Source organism: Hyaena hyaena, unplaced genomic scaffold (assembly GCF_003009895.1).
Source record: "Hyaena hyaena isolate Hyena2069 unplaced genomic scaffold, ASM300989v1 scaffold_458, whole genome shotgun sequence".
NCBI lineage: Eukaryota > Metazoa > Chordata > Mammalia > Carnivora > Hyaenidae > Hyaena > Hyaena hyaena.
This window is the reverse complement of record NW_024081090.1, coordinates 433330-456666: the sequence shown is the minus strand read 5'-3', so window position 1 is coordinate 456666 and position 23337 is coordinate 433330. Positions and strand designations below refer to the sequence as shown.

Here is a 23337-nt window from a genome sequence, read left to right as displayed (position 1 = left end):
AAATATGACCTTCTCCATTTTTTATTCCTTACTTTCCCTTCCCCAAATTCACAGTACCTTGAACTATGTCTGAAATCTAGGGTGTGTTTAATAAATGTTTCTGAGGGGCACCTTGGTGGCACATCCTGCTCTTGATTTCAGCTCAGGTCATGATTCCAGCATCTTAGGACCAAGCACTGCATTGGGCTCCTTGCTGAGTGTGGCACCTGCTTAAGATTCTCTTTCGGTGGGTCTCTCTCTCCCTCTGTCCCTGTGTCCTGCTTGCACTCTCTCTGTCTCTCAAATAAAAAATAAATAAATAAATAAATAAATAAATAAATAAGTATGAAATGAGTGCTTAGTAAATCTTCAAAAATAGGATGTGGCAGACTTAGTTTTATTGAGTTTATATAAAAAGAAATCTTATGTTATATCATAATTTATCTGACAAGCTATGACTATATAATATTTTAATAAATCAAAATGTAGTCAAAAATCAATTCAGTATGCTATTTGAAAGTTAAAAAGATACACTTATTATATGCATTCTCTTTCACTAACACATTTTGTCTGTTTTTCTTGTGTTTTAGTATAGGGAAACCATAACCAATTGTATGTACATAACTTTAATCTTGTTTCTTGAGTTGGGAATATCAGACTACCCACTTTCTATAGTGTATAATTACTATCGTTAATATTTCTTTTCATCAATTTTACCAAAAATGTTTGTTTACAGTGACCAGCCTTTAAAGTTCTTCACTGAGAATATTTCAGTAGCCCAAGATCAAAAACAGTAAAAATATTTTAGGTTAGAAGATAGGAAGAAGAAAAATTAATGACAGCTTTACACAATGGCATAGAAAAGGGAGACTGACAAAATAATATTTTTAATATTTTATTTTGAAAACATAGAAAAGACTGATAAGTGATGAGAGAATGCTATTTGAAACATGATGAATTGAATGGTTTTGTAGAGCATGATATTGCATATTCTCCATCTTCGTGCCTTGCTTGTGGGTCTCTAAGATATTGGAAGAGGAATGGGGAGGTGAAATGTATGAATGGGCTGCTCACTTTTCAGTGAATTGAGAGGTAGAACAAATGGCAAATGGAGTATCAGCTGTCTTATAAACCAAGTGAAGTTTTAACTCTATAAAGTGTGACAACGATTATGATTTTTTTTTTTTTGTGACTTTGAACCTTAGACTAAACCTTAAACTAAACTAACCTTTGGTGCCCACAGGGGAAAATTCTCGTTTGAAAAACTTAATTGGGATCCCATTTATAGCTCCACATAATAGACTTTAATTAATAAATGTGGCTTCCTATATATCTGTTGTTCAATGTCAATGAATGGAAATGTGTTTGCATTTTCACATTGTAGAAATGCCTATTCATGTATTTTAATCAGAGATTTACTATTATGATTTTTCTTTATACATAAACAAAGCACAACAGCTTATTTACATTGCCATATAGTTAACCTTTAAAACATGCCAAAAATCTTCACACTCTCTGCTTAAATATCATGGAGTTGGTGCAAACTACCATTTTATTTTCTTTTATTAGTTTTTTAAATCTCTACATTCAACACCCATTTTCAGAAATATTACCAATTCTTAAATGTTTGTAGTTTTCTCCAGGATAAATGGGCTGTTTCTCAGCTTTTTTTTTTATCATGTGTTCAAGAAGCCACTTTCTCAGATTCGGGCTGTTTCTCACCTTTTTTTAAATCATGTGTTCAGGAAGCCACTTTCTCCGATTCAGGGTTAGGGTTAGTATATGTGCCTGGTATTTTGCAGTTCAGAGACCTCTCCAGAAGTTTAGGGTTAGGGGTATATGCTTGCAACCTACCATTTTATTTTATTCTATTTTATTTTATTTTGTTTATTTTTTAATGTTTCATTTTTATTTAAATTCTAGTTCATTAACATACAACCTACCATTTTAAATAGAGTTGAAAAATAGAACCTATTAATAAGGTTGTGACTCTTCCATGCTCTAGCAAATAATATCTAAAGCTCTAATTCCAATGTGGGCATGCATAAGGAAGCAAGTAACTAGGGAAAGCAAATACAGTACTCTTATCTATTCTTTTTCAACCAGGTGCTCTTGTGATGCTAATGTGTAAGAGACTTGGTTGTTTGTCATTAGACCATAGACTGATTAGGATTCTCCATTTTTTCATATTCATCAGCATAGTGTTGATACTGATCAGTGAGAAGAGGCTGATTTGCTTCATCCATGTTGTTTCTGGCACGAATCACACAAGAAGCACCCGCAAAAATGACGGCAACCAGTGATAAAGCAGCAACTACTGCTATAGTTACAAGCTCAGAAATACTAAAATTCCGACCTGTGAAAAACAAAATGAGAACAAAAAGTACACAGTAAAATAGTTGCCACCAATAATCAGCCACCCTAAACTTAGCCACTGTGGCAGGCATTTTACTAAAATCTTCACATATCATTTAAAATTTTTTTTAATGTTTTATTTATTTCTGAGAGAGAGAGATCGAGAGAGCGTGAGCTGGGGAGGGTCAGAGAGAGAAGGAGGTACAGAATCTGAAACAGGCTTCAGGCTCTGAGCTAGCTGTCAGCACAGAGCCTGACGCGGGGCTTGAACCCACGAACTGTGAGATCATGACCTGAGCCAGTCGGATGCTTAACCGACTGAGCCACTCAGGTGCCCCTATATTTATCGTTTTTAAGTTTATTTATTTATTTTGATACAGAGAGAGACAGTGAGAGAGTGCAAGTGGGGGAGTGGCAGAGAGAGGGAGAGCAAGAGAATCCCAAGCAGGCTATGTGCTGTCAGCACAGAGCCTAAAGTGCTCAATCTCAGTTCCTGAGATCACGACCTGAGCTGAAATCAAGAGTTAAACACTTAACCAACTAAGCCATCTAGGTGCTACCATATATATATATTTTTTTTTTTCTTTTTAATTAGCCTCATTGCTGATGATAGCGCTTGTCATCATGAAGGCACTTACCAATTCCTCATACTAAGTGGACCCTATTGGGATAGCTATTATTATTTCTATTTTAACGGTGAGAAAATGAGGCCTTAGAGTTTGAGCCACTTGCCCAAGGCCACTTGGTCAGTAAGCACTAGAGTTGTTTCAGAAGCTCAGTTCTTTCAAAATCCAAGTGCTGTGCTCTTCCACTATACCCTGCTGCTTTTGTTGGGAAGGGAATGAAAAGGAAATAAGTAAGTTTTGAATTTCAAAATCTCAGAAAAAGCAGTGCAGAGTATCTCACTCTATTTTCTCTTTTTTTTTAGAGTAAAGGTATGAAGCCATCATTATGTAGTAGAAAAATTGGGGCATATTACATGAACTTAAGCTCAAAACTCATTATCTCTGCCTACTAGATATATGACCTTTGACAATTACCTTTTCTAAGTGAATCATAGCTAGCTTTATCTTCCTTAATGTAAAATGAGGATTACAACACTTACCTCAGAGGGTTATAGGGATTAAATGAGATAGTGTGCTATAGAATCAGCTTAATTCCAGATCAGGGTGGTCTCTCAACAAATGTCAAATTCAATCTCTTTATCCCGAAATAAAAATTCAAATAAAACCTTCTAAATCTAATTGGAAAATATAAGCTCAGAATACTGTGATTAGCTTAAAAGGCACTGGGTTTAGGAGCCCAGGTCTTTCAAAATACAAGTGCTGTGGATTTCCACAGTAAAGATACATTTTCAATACTCACTTGGCCATTGGACTTCATAAGTATATCCCAGATTGTCTGGAGCAGTAACAAACATTTCTATGTTGGTAACTGGAGGCCAGAATGGCACCATATTATATTGTCTATTATGTCCAATTGGGGCATTTTCCAATGGAAATGTGGATACATCTAAAATATGCCAAAGACATCTTTTTTTAATAGACATAATAAAATTAGTATTAATAGATTGTTATGTTCTGAAGGTGACCTTAAATATTCTAGGATAATATCAAAATGTTCTTTTTATTTTACACTGGATAAGGACATAAAAATAATTTCACTATATATGGAAGAACAGGGAAAATTGCATAAAACAGAGTTCAAGAATTTGAATAGAGCACTAACATAACATAGATGAAGAAAGTTTAAAAGCAGGGAAGTTTTAGTATTTTATCATGTGTTGATCATTAATTGTTTTATTTTTAAATTACAGAAACTTATTTGAAAAAATCATTAAACTTCTTTTGAAAGCTAAAATGATGGACTTATAGTTTGCTGAAGCTTCATCTATAATTTAAATTTGAGAGATGCCATATCTGATGGAGGTTTGTCCTTGAATATGAAAATATCTGTTTAGTATTCTTCATTTTTTTCTATTTACTTCCAGAGATGATAAATATTAATTTATATCCTGGATTTTACTCTGTTAGATAAACCACTTAAAATTTTAAATCAAGTTCCTGGGATATTATTTCTTTCCTGCCACTTCTCCTCTTTCAACATAAATACAAGTTACAGGCATTTATATTATTAGTGAGTTTCTGTCATCAACGATAAAAAGAGTGATATGTTCTTTGTGGCAGAAAATTGTTCTTTTAAAAACTTTTTTTTAATGTTTATTCATTTTTGAGAGAGACAGAGCACAAGTGGGGGGGATCAGAGAGAGAGGGTCTGAAACAGGCTCCAGGCTCTGAGCTGTCAGTACAGAGCCTGATGTAGGGCTCGAACCTACAAGGTCATGACATGAGCCAAAGTTGGCACTCAAGCAACTGAGCCACCCATGCACCCTAAGATTGTTCTTTTCTATTATTGTTGTTCTACATTTATGTTGGTATAATTAAATGATGTGGGATATCACAAAACTAGATTTGGAAGCAGGCTTGGGCAGGGCATGAGTGGAAAAATATTTAGAAGAGCCGAAATATGTGAGAAAGTTATCAGAGTATTAAATTTTCTGTTTGCAAGAAAGACATTACCTGGACAGTCGCTGTGGTCCTGGAAAGCACAGAAAAGTATTGTAGCATCTACTTTGAAAAACAATTGATCATAGAACTGACATGTAGTGTTCATATTTTTGCGAGTTTAGATGTCTTAGGTATTAATGCTAATTAAATATTTATTGATTCAAATCTGTTGAGCTCTTACTAATGTAAGACATGCGTCTAGGCATGGAGTCTGTAGCACTGCATAAGACAGAACGCCTGGCCACAAGGAACTCACATTTTGGTGTATTATTGGTATTATTGTTAATTATTTATTAAAGTTAATAATTTAGATACATTTTTTAACTTTCTATTACACCTTTCTCCTAAATCCTGACTTGATCAGCCTCAACCCCGTTCAGCTCCAGTGCTGCATTAAAGTTATATTGATTAAAATGAATGGAGGAATAATTGTGAAAATAGCAAACAATAGCAGTAGAATCGTCATGAAACTTCCCTGTGCAAGACTCTTTGGTAGCTTCCCATCTCAGAGTTATGTCCAACATCCTTCTGGATCTGCCCCCGTTACCTCTCTGACCTCATTATTTCCCACCGTTTTCTCCCCACTCTCTGCTCTGTTCCAGCCACAGTGAGTTCCTTTGTTCCTCCCAGGATGATCTTCCTCCATGTATTTACATAGTACTTACTATCCCCTTTCTTGATTTTCTTAGCCTGCAAAGACTTTCCCCCCATCTAACACACTTTATATTTATTTACATATTTTTACTGCCATTTCTACTAAAAATTAGGAGAGTTCCAGAAGGGAAACTACTTTTGTGCACTACTGTATTTCTGGTACCTAGAATACTACATAGGAAATAGGAAGCACTTAAATAATATTTTCTTCTAGCTTTACTGAAGCACAATTGAGAAAAAAATTGTATATATTTACGGTGTATGATATGATGATTTACAAATGGCCAACAGGTATATTAAAAGGTATTCAATATCACTAATTAGAAAATGCCAATTAGAACCATCATGAGAGATTACCTCACACATGTAAGGATGGCTGTGATCAAAAAGAAAAGAGATAAGTGTTGGCAAAAGTGTGGAGAAAAGAGAGCTGTTGTGTACTGATGGTGGGAATTGGCACAGCCACTATGGAAACAGTATGGATGTTCCTCAAAGAATTAAAAATAGAACTACCATATGATCCAGCAATCCCACTTCTGGGTTTATATCTAAAAGGCATGAAATCAGTATCTCGAAGAGATATCTGCACTCATGTCATTGCAGCATTATTCACAATAGCCAAGGTATGGAAGCAGATACTATTTGAGAAAGGGTTTGCGTGTATGCATAATGAGTTCATTTCTCTTCAGGGCAGGATAAGTAGTGTCTGGTCTGTGAAATGTACAAACTACTTCTTCTGAAAAGCTCACTATATTTAGTGCTATATATAAAACTTAATTCACATGATTTGCATTTAGGGAAAAAAGATAATTAAATGTGCACATGGATAAAAAATGTTAGTGAATAAAACTTAACATATTAAATAAAGTTTGCATACTCTATATTATACTACCTCATGTCTCATGAAAGTTCTCTGTAACAGACATTACATGTGGATGACTGTCATTGCCTTCAGCTGTAAACTGTAATTCTTATTCCATTCTGACCCTAATCATTTTATAATCCTATGATTTTTGAAGATACTTCCTTATCTATAAAACCTTTCAATACATTTTGAAAAATAATTCCATCCTACACTCATAGATATATCTGCAACAAAGACTTCTGCTATATGCATCCTTCTAGAAATTTTTTCAATCTTTTTATTTTCATCCTATTGTAGTTGTTCTAAGATATCATTTTTCCAAGGGATGATTGCAGGTATGTGGAATATTTAAGCAGATGGTTAATTGTTAATGTTCAGTGTTCATGCAATTTCTAAGTGTTCATATTGACTTGTCTTATAATTTTATGGTCACATTTTGTCAGAAATCTGCTTTAGACTCCCTATTTTTCATTTAAGGTATTTTCCCTCCACTACTATCCATGTAATTGAGAGACCTTATGCCACTGATATAGTACAAACAAAGGAAACAGGCAGAAAATAACAAAGATATTTATCTGGTTCATCAATGACCATTAACAAATTGTTACAGATGTCGAATAATGATCTTTTCAATCAAGATATGCAAGGCAGAAGAATACTTGTTTTTATAGTTGAAAGAAAGCTCCCAATTACCCAAGATTCTACACCTCCTTTTACTTCTTAAGTAAGTCCTAAGTAAGAACAAGTTACTAACAGCCCTGGCATTGTGAATGACTGAATAACTAAAGCTTATACATTGTTGTCTAGTTCTGAGAAGTGCATGTTTAACAAGTTTTTGTTCATCCTTATTATTAACTCCAATTTACTTGCTATTGTCATAAAAATAATATAGCTAAACATAAGCAAAATGATAATTATGATTTTTGAAAGGAAATGGATGTTGTTTTATATTAAATATATGAATTTCTAGGAAATATTTGTTAAAGGTGAATGCCTGAGATACTGGTAAAGAATTAAGAGTGAGCAATATGATTGTAAAGATAAGGTAATCATTATGAAAATCTAGAATCATGCTGCACTCAGACTGCATCTCAAGGGTTGTTAATATCTCGTTTCTCCTTAAAGAAACAGACATTGTAAATTGTAGATAATTCATTATGACTGTAGGTATGTATGTGAATATATATGAAATAAGGTGGCACTACAATTAGTGAATTCATGGGATATGGATGAGTGAATATTTACATGGGAGTTATTTGTTTCTTTAATGATTTTCTGATGGAACATATGACTTTGATCAACATATCAGCTAATGGTCCTAATCAGGTTGGATTAGAGACTTCTCCTGTACACACACACACACACAGACACACACAAAGAAATAAGAGACTGGCTGAATTGGATAGATAAGTCAATGGATAGTACCCAACATTATGTTTACATGTGTGATGAAGTAAAGGCCCAGAACCCGAAATTTACAACACTTTTGAAATATAAAAATGTATGATGCTTTAACCAATAGAAGTGCTTCATTGTCTACAAAGAAACTTGAGGGGCACCTGGGTGGCTCAGTGGGTTAGTGCCCAACTTCCACTCATGATCTCACAGTTGGTGGTTTTGAGCCCCATGTCGGGCTCTGTGCTGGCAGCTAGCTCAGAGCCTGGAGCCTGTCTTCAGATCCTGTGTCTCCCTCTCTCTCTGACCTTCCTCTGCTCATGCTGTCTCTATATCTCTCTCAAAAATAAATAAAACGTTAAAAATTTAAAAAAAAAGAAAAGTAAGTTGAGCCTCTCACCCAAGTAGAAGTGAAAAGAAAATGGCCTTCTAAATATTTTTAAAAATCCATTAAAATGAAGTTGAAAAAGATTTTCTATGCTGTGCCATATACAAAAACCAACATTAACTTTTCAAGTTGAAGAGAATTTCCATTTGTAAGAGGCCAGCAGTAATAAAAATCAAAACTGTAGATTATGAGCATAATTTTTTTTTCTGTCTTTTAGGTATGAAAGAAGAGCTCGGTGAGTTTTTTTATTCACAATGAGAATGTTCCAAAAGGGGGAAAAATTTAAATGTTCATTGGAAGTTACAGGGAAGAAAAAAATGGGAAACATGATAGTCATCTTTCCATACTAAAAACGAGAAGGGATTACGTGCTTAGTGAGTGAATGCTAGTAAATATCATCTATGAACTATTTTTATAACTTTTTATCTGCATTTTCAAAGTCGTTTGGGACATGTGGAAACAGCTAAATATCATAGCTATTTTATCCTTATTTTGAAGTGTAGTTTATGTGTGTCAAGTGTGTAATCTATAGTGAAAACTATACCACCTGAATAGTCTACTTGCTGAGCCTGCAAAAAAGCATAGGAAAATGTCTCACCAGCATTATATCTCCTCAGCCATTCATCAAAGACTGCGTCAGTGAAAGTATGCAGGAGGACAAAAATAGGATCATTTGGAGATAAATGGGTTTGTCCCCCTGTTCCATTCAGGAATAGATGAGCCAAATTGTGAAGGCTTCGAATAGCAGGGTCATACTTCCCTGTGGGATCACTGTAACCTAGATATAAAAAGAGGGGTGAGAAGAGTAAAAATCATTACTAATATCTTGCTTTTCAAATCAACAGCAGTGGTTAGATCGGGAAACAATTTTTCCACAGTTTGTCAGCCAATTTTTACTTTAATATAATAGCATTGCTTCTCTGAACCTATGGTGGGTGACATTTCTTGCTATACCCAGAGCTAGGTTAGCTTTAAGCTAGTGGCATGACATTCTAAATGTAGCCTCTAGGTTAAAAATAATGACCTGCAAAGATGCCATTCAAAATATATAGAGCACTCTGTTTTGACAAGGCAAACATTGGTTTAGTTGAAATAAAGAGTGGAAATCTCCAACTTCTACTAAAACCTAACACAATTGGGAGGGCATCAGTCTGATTATCCTGGACCTTAAATTCCCAGATATTACTTCAGTTTTCTACCTCATTCCCTTTTACTGTCACCATGTTTATTTTTGGAAAGTTATCTTATTTTTGTGGAAAAGTCACAATTTCCCAGAGTGTTTTTATCATGTCTGTGCTAGTTTTAAACATCTGGAAAGTGTATTGTCAAAACATTTATATAACTTTTAATAATTATCTATGTATCCTCTCTCTCTCTATTTCTCATAGTCTCTATGATGTATAAGATATTCCCATGTAATATTCATATTTCCCATATTATCTATTATATATACTTTCTATATTATATATATTCCATATATATATTGGGCAGAAGGTGAGGATAGATCACAAACAAAAATGGAGTGTCTGTGATGTGGAATGGAGTTATAAGTGTACCTAGTTGGCTTTAAGAATCAGAGAGAAGCAGGAAAGGTTATTTACTATAAAATAAAGTCAGAATTTAAATATTACATGGTGATCAAAAATAATGAAATCTTGCCATTTGCAACAACATGAATGGAGCCAGAGTGTATTATGCTAAATGAAATAAGTCAGTCAAAGAAAGACAAATATCATATGGCTTCACTCACAAGTGAAATTTAAGAAAAAGAACAGATGAACATATACGAAGGGAAGGAAAAATAAATATAAACAGAGATGGAGGCAAACCATAAGAGACTCTTAAGTTCAGAGTACAAACTGAGGGTTGATGGAGGGGGGTGGGGTGGGGGGCTGGGATAAATGGGTGATGAGCATTAAGAAGGGCACTTGTTGGGGTGAGCACTGGGTGTTATATGGAAGTGATGAATCACTGGGTTCTACTGAAATCAATACTATACTCTATGCTAACTAACTTGAATTTAAAAAGGTAAATTTAAAAAAGGATATAGTGCTTATGACCTTAGTTTATATATACTAGTTTAGTCAAAATATAGTGATTATCTATTGAATAATCTCCAAATCAGTGCATATAATATTAGTTATTAATATTAAGGTTAAGATAGAACAGAATGGCATCCAGTTCTGATGATAAAAGGGAAGAGAAAGGAAAATAATGATTAGATTTCTATGTCAAGTATCTCAGATCATGGGGACAGAGAGATCTATTCCCATTTTTTTTCCTCAGGGGGAGGAGCCTAACATGTTTAATGCTATATTTAATGTACATTGTGACAACAAGAAGTTTATAATACGTTAAATGTGATTCTGTCATTTTAAAACTTAAAATATGTATCAGTAATGATTTAGGTATATTGAAATGTATTGTTAAAGACAATGGACTTAGAAAATTTGGATTTGAAATTGTGTTCTGTTACAAACTATCATGGGAAATTCATTTTACTTCTTTGGTCTTTAGTTGCCTCACCTTTAAAATACTTTGAATGAAATAAGGAGAACCAAATTAAATATCATTAAATGGTAGCTTGCATTTTTATAGACCTTTAAAAATGTTCATAGGATAATACAAACCTAAATGAAATATGTGGCCCAGCCAGGCTTAATTGGACTTCAACTAATTGTTTAGAAATTTTGTTATTTTTTAAGAAAAAATTAATAAGCTCTCAAAGTCTCGAATATTATTTACCTCTACCAGAATCTGATAGTTATACACATATTGATCTTCCACCTAAAGGATTTGAGTTAATACTTTTCAGGTCTTTAAGAAACTGAAGACTGATTTCCCAGGGCTTCTACTACGATAATTAAAAAGAGTTTCATGGCCTGACACCTTTGTTTAAGAAGTTCTTTTTTGAGCAGAGAATTATGACTACATCATAATAGGAAGTAACATTCATATAAATTCAAAGGATCAATATGGCTTCCAAAGATTTTTGAAAGAGATCTCTGAATGTGAACAGTTCAGTTTACTGTGACAACTAGATCAAATCAAAGCACTGACTTCTTTTACTTACCTTCCACTGTATTTCGGAAACTGTTTGTAGAATTGGAATAAAAAGGAGGGGTGTCAAATAAGCCAACTTCCAAGCACTGAGCAACATCCTGTGGTTCAGGAAGACGTTGTACCATTGGCCTAGCCACATTTCCGGCTGGATTTCTCCTAATTGGCCCCCCCTCGGTGCCTGGAAAAAGTGATGGGTTATATAAACATTTATAGAATATTTACAGATCTTATTTTTGCTCTCCCATTTTTATGTATAGCATGAACACTGAAAGATAAGATCTACTTGATAGAAGAGAAAATTTTAAAAAGGCAGATTTAAGGGCATTACAGTGAGAAGATATAAGATATTACATTCATTTCTGTGAGGAGAGTTAGATGTGTGATACATAAAATTATTGGAAGAAAAAAATGATCACAATGACAGAGTCCCTGGTATTCGTTTAATCAATGTATTCTTCTTTAATGAGAATATATTAACATCAAAAGTCCATGAAAAATTGAATTTTGCCAAACTAATCTCATAAACCTAAACCCACCACTAAATCTATGTTTCACATATGTGTGAAATTTTATATTCAAATTCTGTTTGTTTCAAGCCTTCAGAGAAATAAAGAAAAACAATCTAAAGTTTCTTTGAAAGATGGTCTATATTTTAATCAATCCATATTTTTCAGCAATTAATATGAGAAATAATTAAACTTGCTAAAAGGCACTAAGACAAACAGGCAAGCAAAGAGCTGTCATACTAGGGATAATATGATAGGTGCGTGGAGGGAGGGAGGGAGAGAGAGAAGAAAGACTGGGTGGGGGGGGGAGGGAGAAAGAGAGTGGAAGGGAGAGGGGAAGAGAGAGAAAGACAGAGACTGGGAAAGTATATCAATCCTTTCCAGTTGTGTGGTTTCAGAAAGGTGTCATTAAAGAAAAAAAGATTTGCAGGGGCACCTGGGTGGCTTAGTTGGCTAAGTGTATAACTCTTGATTTCAGCTCAACTCATGATCTCAGAGTTTGTGGGCTTGAACCTGCATTGGGCCCTCTGCTGACAGTTCAGAGCCTGGAGTCTGCTTCAGATTCTGTGCCTCCCTCTCTTTCTGCCTCTCCCCTACTTGTGCTCTGTTTCTCTGTCTCTCAAAAATACATAAATGTCAAAAGAAGGGGAAAAAAAGAAATTAAAAAAAAAAAGAGATTTGCAAAGAGCCCTGAAGCTCTGAGGAGAACTTTTAGGGAAAAGAGGGGGAAATGTTACAAGTCAAATGTTTTCCACAGAGGTAACAACAAGCAATGATAAACTTTCTCACATCTATGAGATAAGCTCCTTCAGAACAAGAACTCTATCTGTTCTCACTCACCAGTACATCCCTTATCCTTGGTACAGGGCCTGGCAAATAGAAGATACTAAATAGTTATCTGGTGTATGTTGATATACAGAAAGATTGTTTGAGCTGTAAAGAGGGCCTGCTTGGGGTATAGCTTGCCTGGAGTACAGGGCAATGCAAGAGGGTAAATCACTGTGGGAACAATGAAAAGCTAGACCAGATCCATACTGTGGAGAAATAAAGAGTAATATGAGAAAACGTGTTATTCAATAGGAAATGAAGACAAGTCTTGTGTACGTGAGAGGGGAGGAGATAAGGTAGGAACATTTTGCACTGGTTGTTCCAGTAGTCTCCAGAGAAGCATGTGTGTCCTAAGAGGCTATGCAGAACAATCCACTGGGGTGGGAGAGGAGATATTAAAATCTCAATTTGTATTCATTTTACCCCATTCATAAAGCTTACTATGCTGTAATGTTTATAATTAACATAATGATCAGTACCCAATGAATTAGTATAGCAACTTTATATAATATAAAAATAAAGCATATGCCACTCTTGAGATTGGAAAGTAGATGTACATTTTTAGTGTATGCATTATTATTAAAACTTTCAGACACCACTGGGTAAACTATCAACCCAAGCTTATGTTTTAAGGATTGTTGTTCAGTAGCTATCCATATATTCCAAGAAAAAAATGATAGATTATATGGGTTTTGAAAACATTACATCCTAATTTGCCCTCATGGAGTTTCATAGTGGAGAATTCTGCTAGTGAAGAAACTAGTTTAAACCAATTTAATTTAACCCAAGACTTTTTAGATTTGTTTGCACATGGACAGCCTCCGCCAATGCACCTGATTTAACATCATGTGGATTGGAGTCCTGTGGAGTTTCCATTGCAGGAATGAATGAAGAGTTCTGAGTGTATGAAGGAGAAAATAGATTTAAGAAATACTGTGTAGAAGGAACAACATTTTTCATTCAATGAATCAAAGATGATATTTTAGTGGCTGGAAGAGTCTTAGATGTCAATAATTCATTCTTGCAATATACCAAGTTTGGCGCATTAATGGAACATTGGAGAGGCATGATGCAACAAACACATAAAAACACAGAACTGGGAAACGTAAGGAAGGTTTGCTATAAAAATGTACATGCATGGCTGTCCAGTAAAAGATGATCAATGAAACCACAGGAATGGATAATTTCATCCAAGAAGAACCGTAGAGAAAGTAAAGAATCTCTAGGAGAATTAAGTAAGATACACAAAAGCATTTGGCAGCATATCAGATACATAGTATGTGTTCAATAAACTGTTAGTTTCCTTTCATTTTTCACTGGCCTACTAAATAAAATTCTTGGTATTTATATAATAAACTAAGTATAGAAGTATTCCTCAAATTTATTTCCCTAAAATACACAATCTTCAATTTTTCATGATGCTATGTGTCTTGGTTATGAGACTTACTGACAATAACAACAGTGGTGAAAATAGAATCTTCTCTTCTCTGCTATAATTTTATTTACCCATTTAAACTGTGCTCTATTTTGGTATCCAGTCATCAGTATGATTAGAAAATGTCTGGAAAAATATCCCAGGACAGAATACAATAGCCTGCTCAGAAAGAGATTGTTTCGGTATCTAAAGACATATTGATTCTCAACTTCATTTCAAGGTGGGATCACTAATTCAGCATGATAAACAAGTAAAAAATGTATTCTAATTTTTAAATATCTACAGAAAAAATCCATATACTATCACTTCTCTTTTTCCTATATACAGATAAAAAACCTTGTAATGTTGAAAAAAATCTGCTGAATTTTTTGTTCTATTTAGAATACTCTTTTTTTTAAATTTTTTTTAATGTTTTATTTATTTCTGAGAGAGACAGACAGCATGAGCAGGGGAGGGTCAGAGAGAGAGGGAGACACAGAATCTGAAGACAGGCTCCAGACTCTGAGCCAGCTGTCAGCACAGAGGCCGACGCGGGGCTCGACCCCACGAACTGTGAGATCATGACCTGAGCCGAAGTCAGAAGCTCAACCGACTGAGCCACCCAGGTGCCCCTAGAATACTCTTTTTTAAGGGTATCCTTTTTTCTAAGTTGATAAATGAATTTAATATTTTAAGCTTAAAAGAATATATGGAAATATATTTTGAAGATGCTAATAAAATAAATTACCATCAATCCAGTTTTTAAATTGAAGAACAAGTTTAAAATAACCAAACATGCCTGAAGAAGAAAAGTAAGATGGGGTAGGGAGACTCTAATAATTAAGACCTTGTGTCAGTACCACAGAGAGAGGTAATAATGTGATTTAAGGAAGAAAACAACACACTCAGGAACAGATCCACATGTAACAGCTTGACCTAAAGAAGAAGTGGCATATAAATTATTGGAGAAAGGATGCTGGGATAGCTGATTTAACATTCCTTTTTTTGTGTGTTCACTTTCACAGAGGTGCAAAGTAGGTAGCTGGCAGACATCTTGTGTACAATATCTTCCTTTACTTAAAGATATCCTCTATATCACCTTTTGCTTTTGATTCTCTGACTATAATTTACTCTCAGGTCACTTCTAACTCTTTCTGCATATTTCAGATTTCCGGGGGAAACAATTTTCTATGAAATTCCAACCCAAGACACATGACTATGCAGGAGTGCTGTGCATGCTAAGAGGATTAATGTTAGACAACCATACATTTCCAAAATAAGACAGTGAGCAATGCAATGGCCAGATTGCTCAAGAAAAGCAGTGTAAAAATGTATACACATTTTCTGTTTGCCCCTGGAACATTATAGATTGCCTTGAGTAGCCTAGGTGTTTAATGAATGTCTGTACATTGATTCTCTATAATAAAAGTAGACTTTATTCTGAAATCCTTAGTAGAATGAGGGCTTTCAGGCAGCACATTTAATCTCTTTAGCTAATAGGGAATTCTGGATCCTGGATGGATTTGGAACTTACTATTACAAAGTGTTCCCAGGGTGTCATAATCCTCCAAGGATTCACAGACCACTCGCCATTGAGAAAAGACAGAGTTCAGACTTATAAGAGTGGAGTTAAAGTTGCTTCTCGATCCCATCAGGTCATCGGTGCAGATGTCACAGACGTTCTTCCCAGTTGCAAAATTCCAGTAAGGAAGGGAGAATGAAGGATCCTGCAACATTTCCTAGATCAAAGAAACTCTGTTAGCATTGTTTGCTTTTGTTTTAAATTCTACCTCTTTGCTTAGTTTTCTCCCTGGCCATCTGTTTCTATTAACTCCCTTTGGGTAATTAGAACCAGTTAGTGTATCACTGGTGTCTGAGGAGCCAGAAGAACTAAATATCTTACTTAATAGAGCTTCTAGTATACTATGAGGAGTCATTGGGGCACTATAGAGAATGAAACTCAACTCATTATACAGAGGTTTCTACAAATGATTTTTTTTGGGGGGGGGTGAAGAAGTCTTCCCTTTCCTTTTTTAAGGCAGGTAATTGCAGTTCTATTGGTGATACCAAAAAATATCAATAATAGCTTTCACTTCTTGACATTTTACCTCCTTCTGTTTTCATATCTCTAATTCAAGCATCATGGAGTCTTGGTCTGAAACCAGACTCAGCCTTTAAATATATTATGTAGAGCAGTGTTTTTTGTTTAGTTTCTGTTTTTTTTAATTTTTGTTTTGTTTTAATTTAACATGAATGATTTCAGGCATTTAGATTCTGGTTTTTAAAATTTTGTTGTGTGTTAGCAAGGGTAGTGAGAAAAGCCCATAGATTAGAGCTAGATAGACCTTGGTTGTGAATTCCAGGTTTACCAATACCAGCTATATGGATTCAACTTTTCACAGGCTACACAGACAAGCTCTTTCAAATCACCTTATCTGCTTGCACACTGTAGGAGTTTCACTTAAAGACCCCTGCTTCAGGATCTAAACTGTTAAGACTTGAGTTTCTGTTCTCGAAACTAATACCAATGGGAAATGGGAAATTAAGTAAAGTAGTTCTTGTATTTCTTTGTGCATATGGTTCTTTAGACCAGGGATGTAGTTTCCTTTCAGAGCTGATCTCAACAATTTTAAAAGTACTGGACTCAGGGGATGCCTGGGTGGCTCAGTTGTTTAAGTGTCTGACTCTTGATCTTGGCTCAGGCCATGGTCTCATGATTCCTAGGATTAAGCCCCACTTCAGCTCTGCACCGACAATGTTGTGGTGATGTCTCTCTTTCTCTCTCTGTTGTCTCTCTCAAAACAAAACAAACAAAAACCTTAAAATAAAAAGTAATGGAGTAAGATCACATACTTATTTTTATTGAGTTCCTTAAAACATATATTTATTGTATGTGTTCTCATTCCTTTAGACCTTTCAGGAGTAATATTTAGGGAGTGGGATTTAAGTGTAGAGATTACCATCATTTTATCTCACCTCCCAAGCATTTAGTACATTTCTGCTTTTTCACTTTAAACCCTTTCTAGGAAGCATTTCCTGCTCCTCAGGGTATTTTAAAGGACCAAAAGCTTTCCAAGGCATCCTCAGTTATTGATCTCCAGGGGTTTAGAGTCCTTGTTTAGAAGCCATTGTTCTGGTTCACAAAAATTAGTGACAGTTTCCAAGGGATCATTAAGAGTCAGTTTGTGGTTCAGAATTGACATTTGGGAGTTGGAGAATATTCATGTGGCATTTGAAATGTGCATTACATTTAGACTGTAATTTGTTGGATCCCTTGTGCTGTTAGGTTTTAAAAATGTAAGGCATAGAGGTTGAAGTTTACACAGGCAAAATCGAAGCTTTTAGATACTTTCCACCTGCCCTTTCATTTTGGTGTGCCCAAGGGAAAATGATTCGGAGGCATGGAGATCTGGAGTTGATTACAAATGACAGATATATCTACTTGTAATCTACTAAATGTCTTACTTGTAATCAGAGCTATAAAATATGAAGTTCAGTATCTGAATAATTAATTTAATCACTCTCAAACTGCATATGGATGGACTACTTTTATACCAATGCTTTATTCTGTATTTTAGTGCATTAATTCTCTGTCTTCTAACCATTTATTTTCTTGTGATAATGCTGGACACGAGCATACTGCAAATCAATAAATGAATCTAAACACCTTTTCTGCTCTCTGATATTTTTTGAATTAATGTTTAGATTTTAATTTGAGAGAAGGAATCCGTTTAGCTAGAAAACAAGTTCATTTTGTGGATTTCCTAGGTAAGATCTAATAATTTAAAATTTCATTTTATTTTTTATGTTTATTTATTTATTTTGAGAGAGAGAGCAGGGCAGGGACAGAGAGAGAGAGAGAGAGAGAATCCCAAGCAGTCTCTGTGTTGACAGCACAGAGCCCAATGTGGGGCTTGAACTCATGAACCCTGAGATCATGACATGAGCCAAAACCAAGAGTCAGTCACTTAACCAACTGAGCCATCCAGGCACCCCTAAAACTTCATTTTAAAATTACAATAAAGAAGTATCTATGTTAACAGATACTTTAAGGTGGTTTGAGCTTCTCTGCTTAAAAGATAAGCAGGAAATAAGGATTGAGGTTTACTTATTGGCAAATAAAGTTGATGCCTTTTAAGTAAAAATGAGACCTGAGTGATGTGATATTTTTAGTAGGTTTCTGTGGTAGAGGCATGGAAACAAAATGTAATTCAATGAACATATGACAATATAAAGGATTTTTTCCCCATAATTTATACTTTGTACCATAAACTCTGAATCATTTGCTGGCATAATGAGGTACATATTTGGGACTTGGTAGACTGAGAATCATATGCACACTTGTTTTATCCATACCAGGAGTAGGAGGTATTGGTTTAGATTTGAGAAGGAAGACCCATCAATTGAGATTCTTTTGTTGTGAAGATCATTTTTTTCAATTATGCTGCAGAATATGTCCAACACTTTACATCACACCTACAGATGTCTCACCTGGCTCCCTCATCACTGATCTTACTTTCTTTTCCCTTCACAAAAGGTTAAGACTAATTAATGAGTAAGTAATTAGTATAGGGAGAAACTTAGAATGTCAGAGGCAGATTAATAACATGAAATTGCTTTGTCATCACATGTTTAGATCACGTAGAACATAGTTGACTAAAATGACTTACACATGAGCCACCTTGTCTACTGGAGACATGTGAAGTTCAACGTGTGACACATACCTGCATGTCTCTCTCCAACTGCAGGAGATGATACCTGTGCCATGTGAGAAAAGCCGGTCCCTCATGAGAGAAATCCACTTCACCAAAGCTTTCCTGTCCTGACCCAAGGAAAGTCTTTTTGACCGAATAATAGTGTGTCCAAACGAAGTAGTTATAAATGGAAATGTTCTCAAATTGTGGCGTGTTGCCATCTGGCCCCAATATTTCTTCTGATCTCCTGGTGGCGATGACAAACTGAGGATGCATGGTGCGTTTTGCCAGATCCAGGGCCTGGACAAAGTGGTTCTTTTCTTCTGTACTTAAGTCCAGAAGATTTCTCCTGACTTCAAGAATACAAAATCCAAACATGAAAACATGTGCCACATGAGCATAATTGTAACACTGTGTCCCATTTATCTACTAATGATAATTTGCATATATGCTTAAATAAGTTTATACTTTTTTAATATTCCCCTCACCAAAATCCCTTTTTTAGGTCTGCTCTTACCCACTCCCCCACCAACTTACTCCAGGATTTGCGTTAGTTTTCTTTATTGTGACTGTGGACTCTATGATTCTGTGATCTTGTATTTATTTCTGCTCAACATTGGTATATTTTTCTGGAACTTTCTATCTTTTTAAAATCATAAGACGTAAAAACATGACAGTGGTTAATACCAGAGGCTTATTCTGTGACTCTGTACACATCTTTCTAAGTCTCACTTTCTCATCTGTAAGGTGTATATAAAAACAATATCTGCTTTATAGAGTTGTAAAGATTAAAGAAAACACACATAAAAAGCAATTATATCAGAGAGTGGCTCATAAAAAAGACTCAGTTAACATTTGTTAGACCCTTGGTCCAATGTTTGGCACATAGAAAACAACGAAGTATTGCCAGAATTACTATTTAAAACTTTATTATTTATTGCTGTTTAATAGAGTACAGGCCAGACTCCTCATCTGAAATGGCTGAATTTGATCATCACAATGGGAAATTTCTTTGTGGGTTAGCAAGGGTAGTGGAAGTAGATCATGGTTTAGATTTAAACTGACCTCCCTGGTGAATTCCAGGTTTTTCAAGTACCAGCTATAAGGATTTGACCTTTCTGAGCCTCACTTATGAACATGAGCATAACTACCTTGAGAAGTTACTGAAGGGTCTGGTCATAAACACCTACCATGTTTCCTTGCATGGAGCGGTTGCTCAATGAATGTTTTGGAAGGAGATCTTATCAGTCAGAGGATCTGAGCCTTAACCTCAACTCTTTAAACTAAATACACTTATGAGCCTCTCTAAGCCTCAGTTTTCTCAACTGTGAAAAGTGGAGATTGAGTTGCATGATTTTCAAGTAGGTTTCCAGCTCAAATGATTTAGGTTCCTATTAAGTACACTGAGTCTCATGAAGAACTGTGTATACACTCATATCTGCACTTACCTATGAGAACTCTCTCGTCACAGGCAGCTCCTTTCCATCCAGGACGGCAAGTCCCACAGTTATGTCCTGAGAAATTGCCATTGCAGTGGCATGTCCTATTGAAGAACCTTGTGGGCCAAGCCTCCCGATCATCTCTGCCATCATGGGGGTAATGGTGGCTGTGCGGTCGTGAATCTGCAGTCACTGCCTCACACCTTCCTCGCCCTGATGAGGAGCCACAGGGGTCAGTCCCAGGCCCAAACAGTGGGGACAGGTCTGGGCAACACATACCATTTCTCAGAGCCTCAACAGTGGCACACTGTCTTGGGAACTGAGCCCAGGTCTGTTGAAAAAAGAGCAGGTACAAGATGTATCCCAGAGAGAGGAATTTATCAGGTTTCATTCTGCTTGAAGCAGGAGTGAAGAACAGATCTCTGGTTTGCAGCCCTTTGTGTAGAGACTGAAGCACATAAAAATCAGGCTGAAAAGAAGAAATCAAAATGGCATTATGCAAGTCTCCTTCTTATGCTGCTATAAACAGGCATGAGTCCTTCCCAACCGCCCACAAAATGCTTTTCATATCCACGGAATGACATTTCTAGCAAATAGTAAAAACAGTAATTTACCTTGAAAAACTTGACATGTATAATACCTACATAATTAAATCCTGGCCCTAGCATTTAGTTTTCTTTATTTTAAATTTCTATTTATTAAAAAAAAACTTATCATAGATATCTCTTATCAAAAGCATTCATTAGCAGGTCATGACCATTAATTACATTTATCCATGAAGCTGAAAGACAAATTGGAAGCAGATTTCCTGCAAGTTAATTTCCGTTACTTCAAGTCTCCCATCCTAATGGAGTTTTGGCAGGAGTCCACCTGCTCCCCATAGAGCCTCCCTCCAGTACCTTAAACTCCTGAGTGGGTTCTCTGATGAACACCTCTCAGAGCTGAGTGTTTTATATTTGCTTGTCCCCTGATGTCAGAGCTGTTAATTGCATATGAGTTTCTGCTTGATAACTAATCCCAAATCTGCTCACCCAAACTGGGAGGGGCTGGTCCTCTTCCCCACCCTTTACTAATCCCCTTTCACTTCAGTGAGTTTTTCTGCCCTTTAAGTACTTTGTTAGCACATGATTCCTTTCCCACTGATTTCCTTGTGATTCTTAAAGTTTTAAGAAAAGGTCAGAGGCGCTCATTTGGAATACAAGTCAGAGAAACTAGAGAGCTTTTGTTTGCGTTGTAGAGATTTAGAGTTTTTTTTCCTTTGACTTATATCTTTAGAATATGAAATGAGATTACTTACATTTCGTTACTGTTACAAGGGCTAGACTAGTACTTGTATTTGATGGTAGCTTTGAATTGTGTTTAGTCTTGAAAACAGATGTTACCATCCTTATAATTTCTATAGGGAATAACTGAAGTAGAAAACTCATCAGATACAATTACACCAAGTCATAGCATTGACTTTCATGGTGCCTGCTGGTGTTGAGAGTTGGGTACTCCAGCTTCCTTACCTCCACTGGGGTATTGTCCATCTCTATGGCCAAGCATCACAGGCTCACTACTACTTCTGTTGTTTAGAAGATGACCACTGAATGGCTTCTTCTTTTCTCATGCCAGTGGCACTAATTTTACATTTTAAAATGTTGTCTTGGTGTTAATGGCTTCATACAATCATTAATTGATATTTCAAGGTTTCAGATCCACCCAGGGCAAATTTAATTATGAAAAATAATGCATATAAAATAATATTTAGGTAGTCGTTTTGGTTGTTATGCTTTTTTTGTCTGGCCTCTTACTGGATCAAAGTAGATTATCACTTTTCTCTCTTGAATAAAGGCAGTAGTAACATAACCTTAGTGGTTTCTTAGTTTTAACAAAGGTACTAAAGTCATGGATGTTAACATCTGTGTAACCTTTCTGTATATCTAAAATTATTCCAAAATAAAATATGTATTTTAAAAAACAATTTAAAAAACAAGGTAAGCTATTCATATATATTCATATATATATATATATATATATTCGTCTGTACAGATATAAATATACCACAACGTGATATATTACACTGAAAGAAAAAAAATGAAGCTTTACCCATTACACCTCTTTGTTATATAATTTTTACAGTTACCTCAGGATACCCTGAGGACAGTGTGATAAGTAATTGAATGATAGGCACAATGTGGGGACATCTGTATCAAATCACTTAATATTAATTAAATATAAGAATAAGTGTAAAATGATGTTCTGATATTTTCTTTCTGGACCCCTCTAGGATTGTGAGAATCCCCCTTGAAGATCACTACTAAGGGTGATTTCATCCTATCACGTGGAATTCATCTATGGGCTGGTGAATCTCAAGTCAGTAGCTCTAATAACACTGTCTCCCCAGAGGTTCTGACTTATATATCTAACTGCCTACTCCCTAAGTCCACTTAGGCACCTAAGAGATTCATCAGACATTTATAAAATGTGTTCCTGTCTTTCCCATCTCAGTAAATGGAATCACTGTTCATCCCATTACTCCGGGAAAAAAAAAAAAAAAAAAACACACCGAAGTCATTGTTTTTTCTTCTTTGTTTAATGGCAACTACATTCATCAATTGGACTAAGAGTCTAACCTGAAGCCTTCATTAGCTCTTACCTGCCCTGTGACAATAACCTAATTTATCTCTTCAACTTCCATGCTTAACCACACAAGAAGTTATTCTCCACTCAAATTTTATATTATTCTCCGCTGAGGAGCCTGAAAGAACTTTTATTGCTGACACCTGATCACCACTGCTCTCAACAAGACCCTTCAATGTCTTCCAAATACACATAGAATAAAATCCAAATACACCCAGAAGCCTACATGATTGGGCTCCTATCTCTTACAACCTGCTACCATATTCCCTGTTACTCCTTTGTTCAGTGGCAAAGTTATCACCCATGTCCCCAGGTCATTGTACGACTTTCTATGTCACTTTATTCAGGTCTCTATTCCAATGTTACTTCTTCAAAAGGACCTTGACTGATGATCCCACATGTCAGTTCCTAACCCCATCATTTATTACTTCCTTTTTAAGACTTAGTCTTTAAAGTACTAAACACTGCCTGAATTTTTGTTCCGTATTAAGTTTTCACTTATTGTTTCTCTCACTCATCACAAGGCAAGTTTATCTTTCTTTTTTGATATTGACCTGAGAAATATTTA

The 23337-nt window shown here is 35.5% G+C and overlaps 1 protein-coding gene across 3 annotated transcripts; it reads right to left on the bottom strand.

Moving 5' to 3' along the window:
• Positions 1–1865: 1865 nt before the first annotated feature.
• TYRP1 (tyrosinase related protein 1) lies at positions 1866–20569 on the bottom strand. Of its 3 annotated transcripts, none has more exons than XM_039253679.1 (7): positions 20157–20569; positions 18739–19061; positions 15549–15753; positions 11277–11444; positions 8802–8981; positions 3700–3846; positions 1866–2335 (listed from the first exon to the last, which is right to left on the bottom strand). In XM_039253679.1, the coding sequence occupies exons 1-7, from the start codon at positions 20536–20538 to the stop codon at positions 2130–2132; spliced, it is 1611 nt and encodes a 536-aa protein (XP_039109610.1). In that variant the 5' UTR covers positions 20539–20569; the 3' UTR covers positions 1866–2129. The 3 variants fall into 3 exon arrangements, with proteins under 3 accessions (XP_039109610.1, XP_039109608.1, XP_039109609.1); XM_039253677.1 differs by having other exon boundaries at positions 2102–2335; positions 8748–8981; positions 20157–20538; XM_039253678.1 differs by having other exon boundaries at positions 2102–2335; positions 8751–8981; positions 20157–20538.
• Between the last annotated feature and the right edge of the window lie 2768 nt (positions 20570–23337).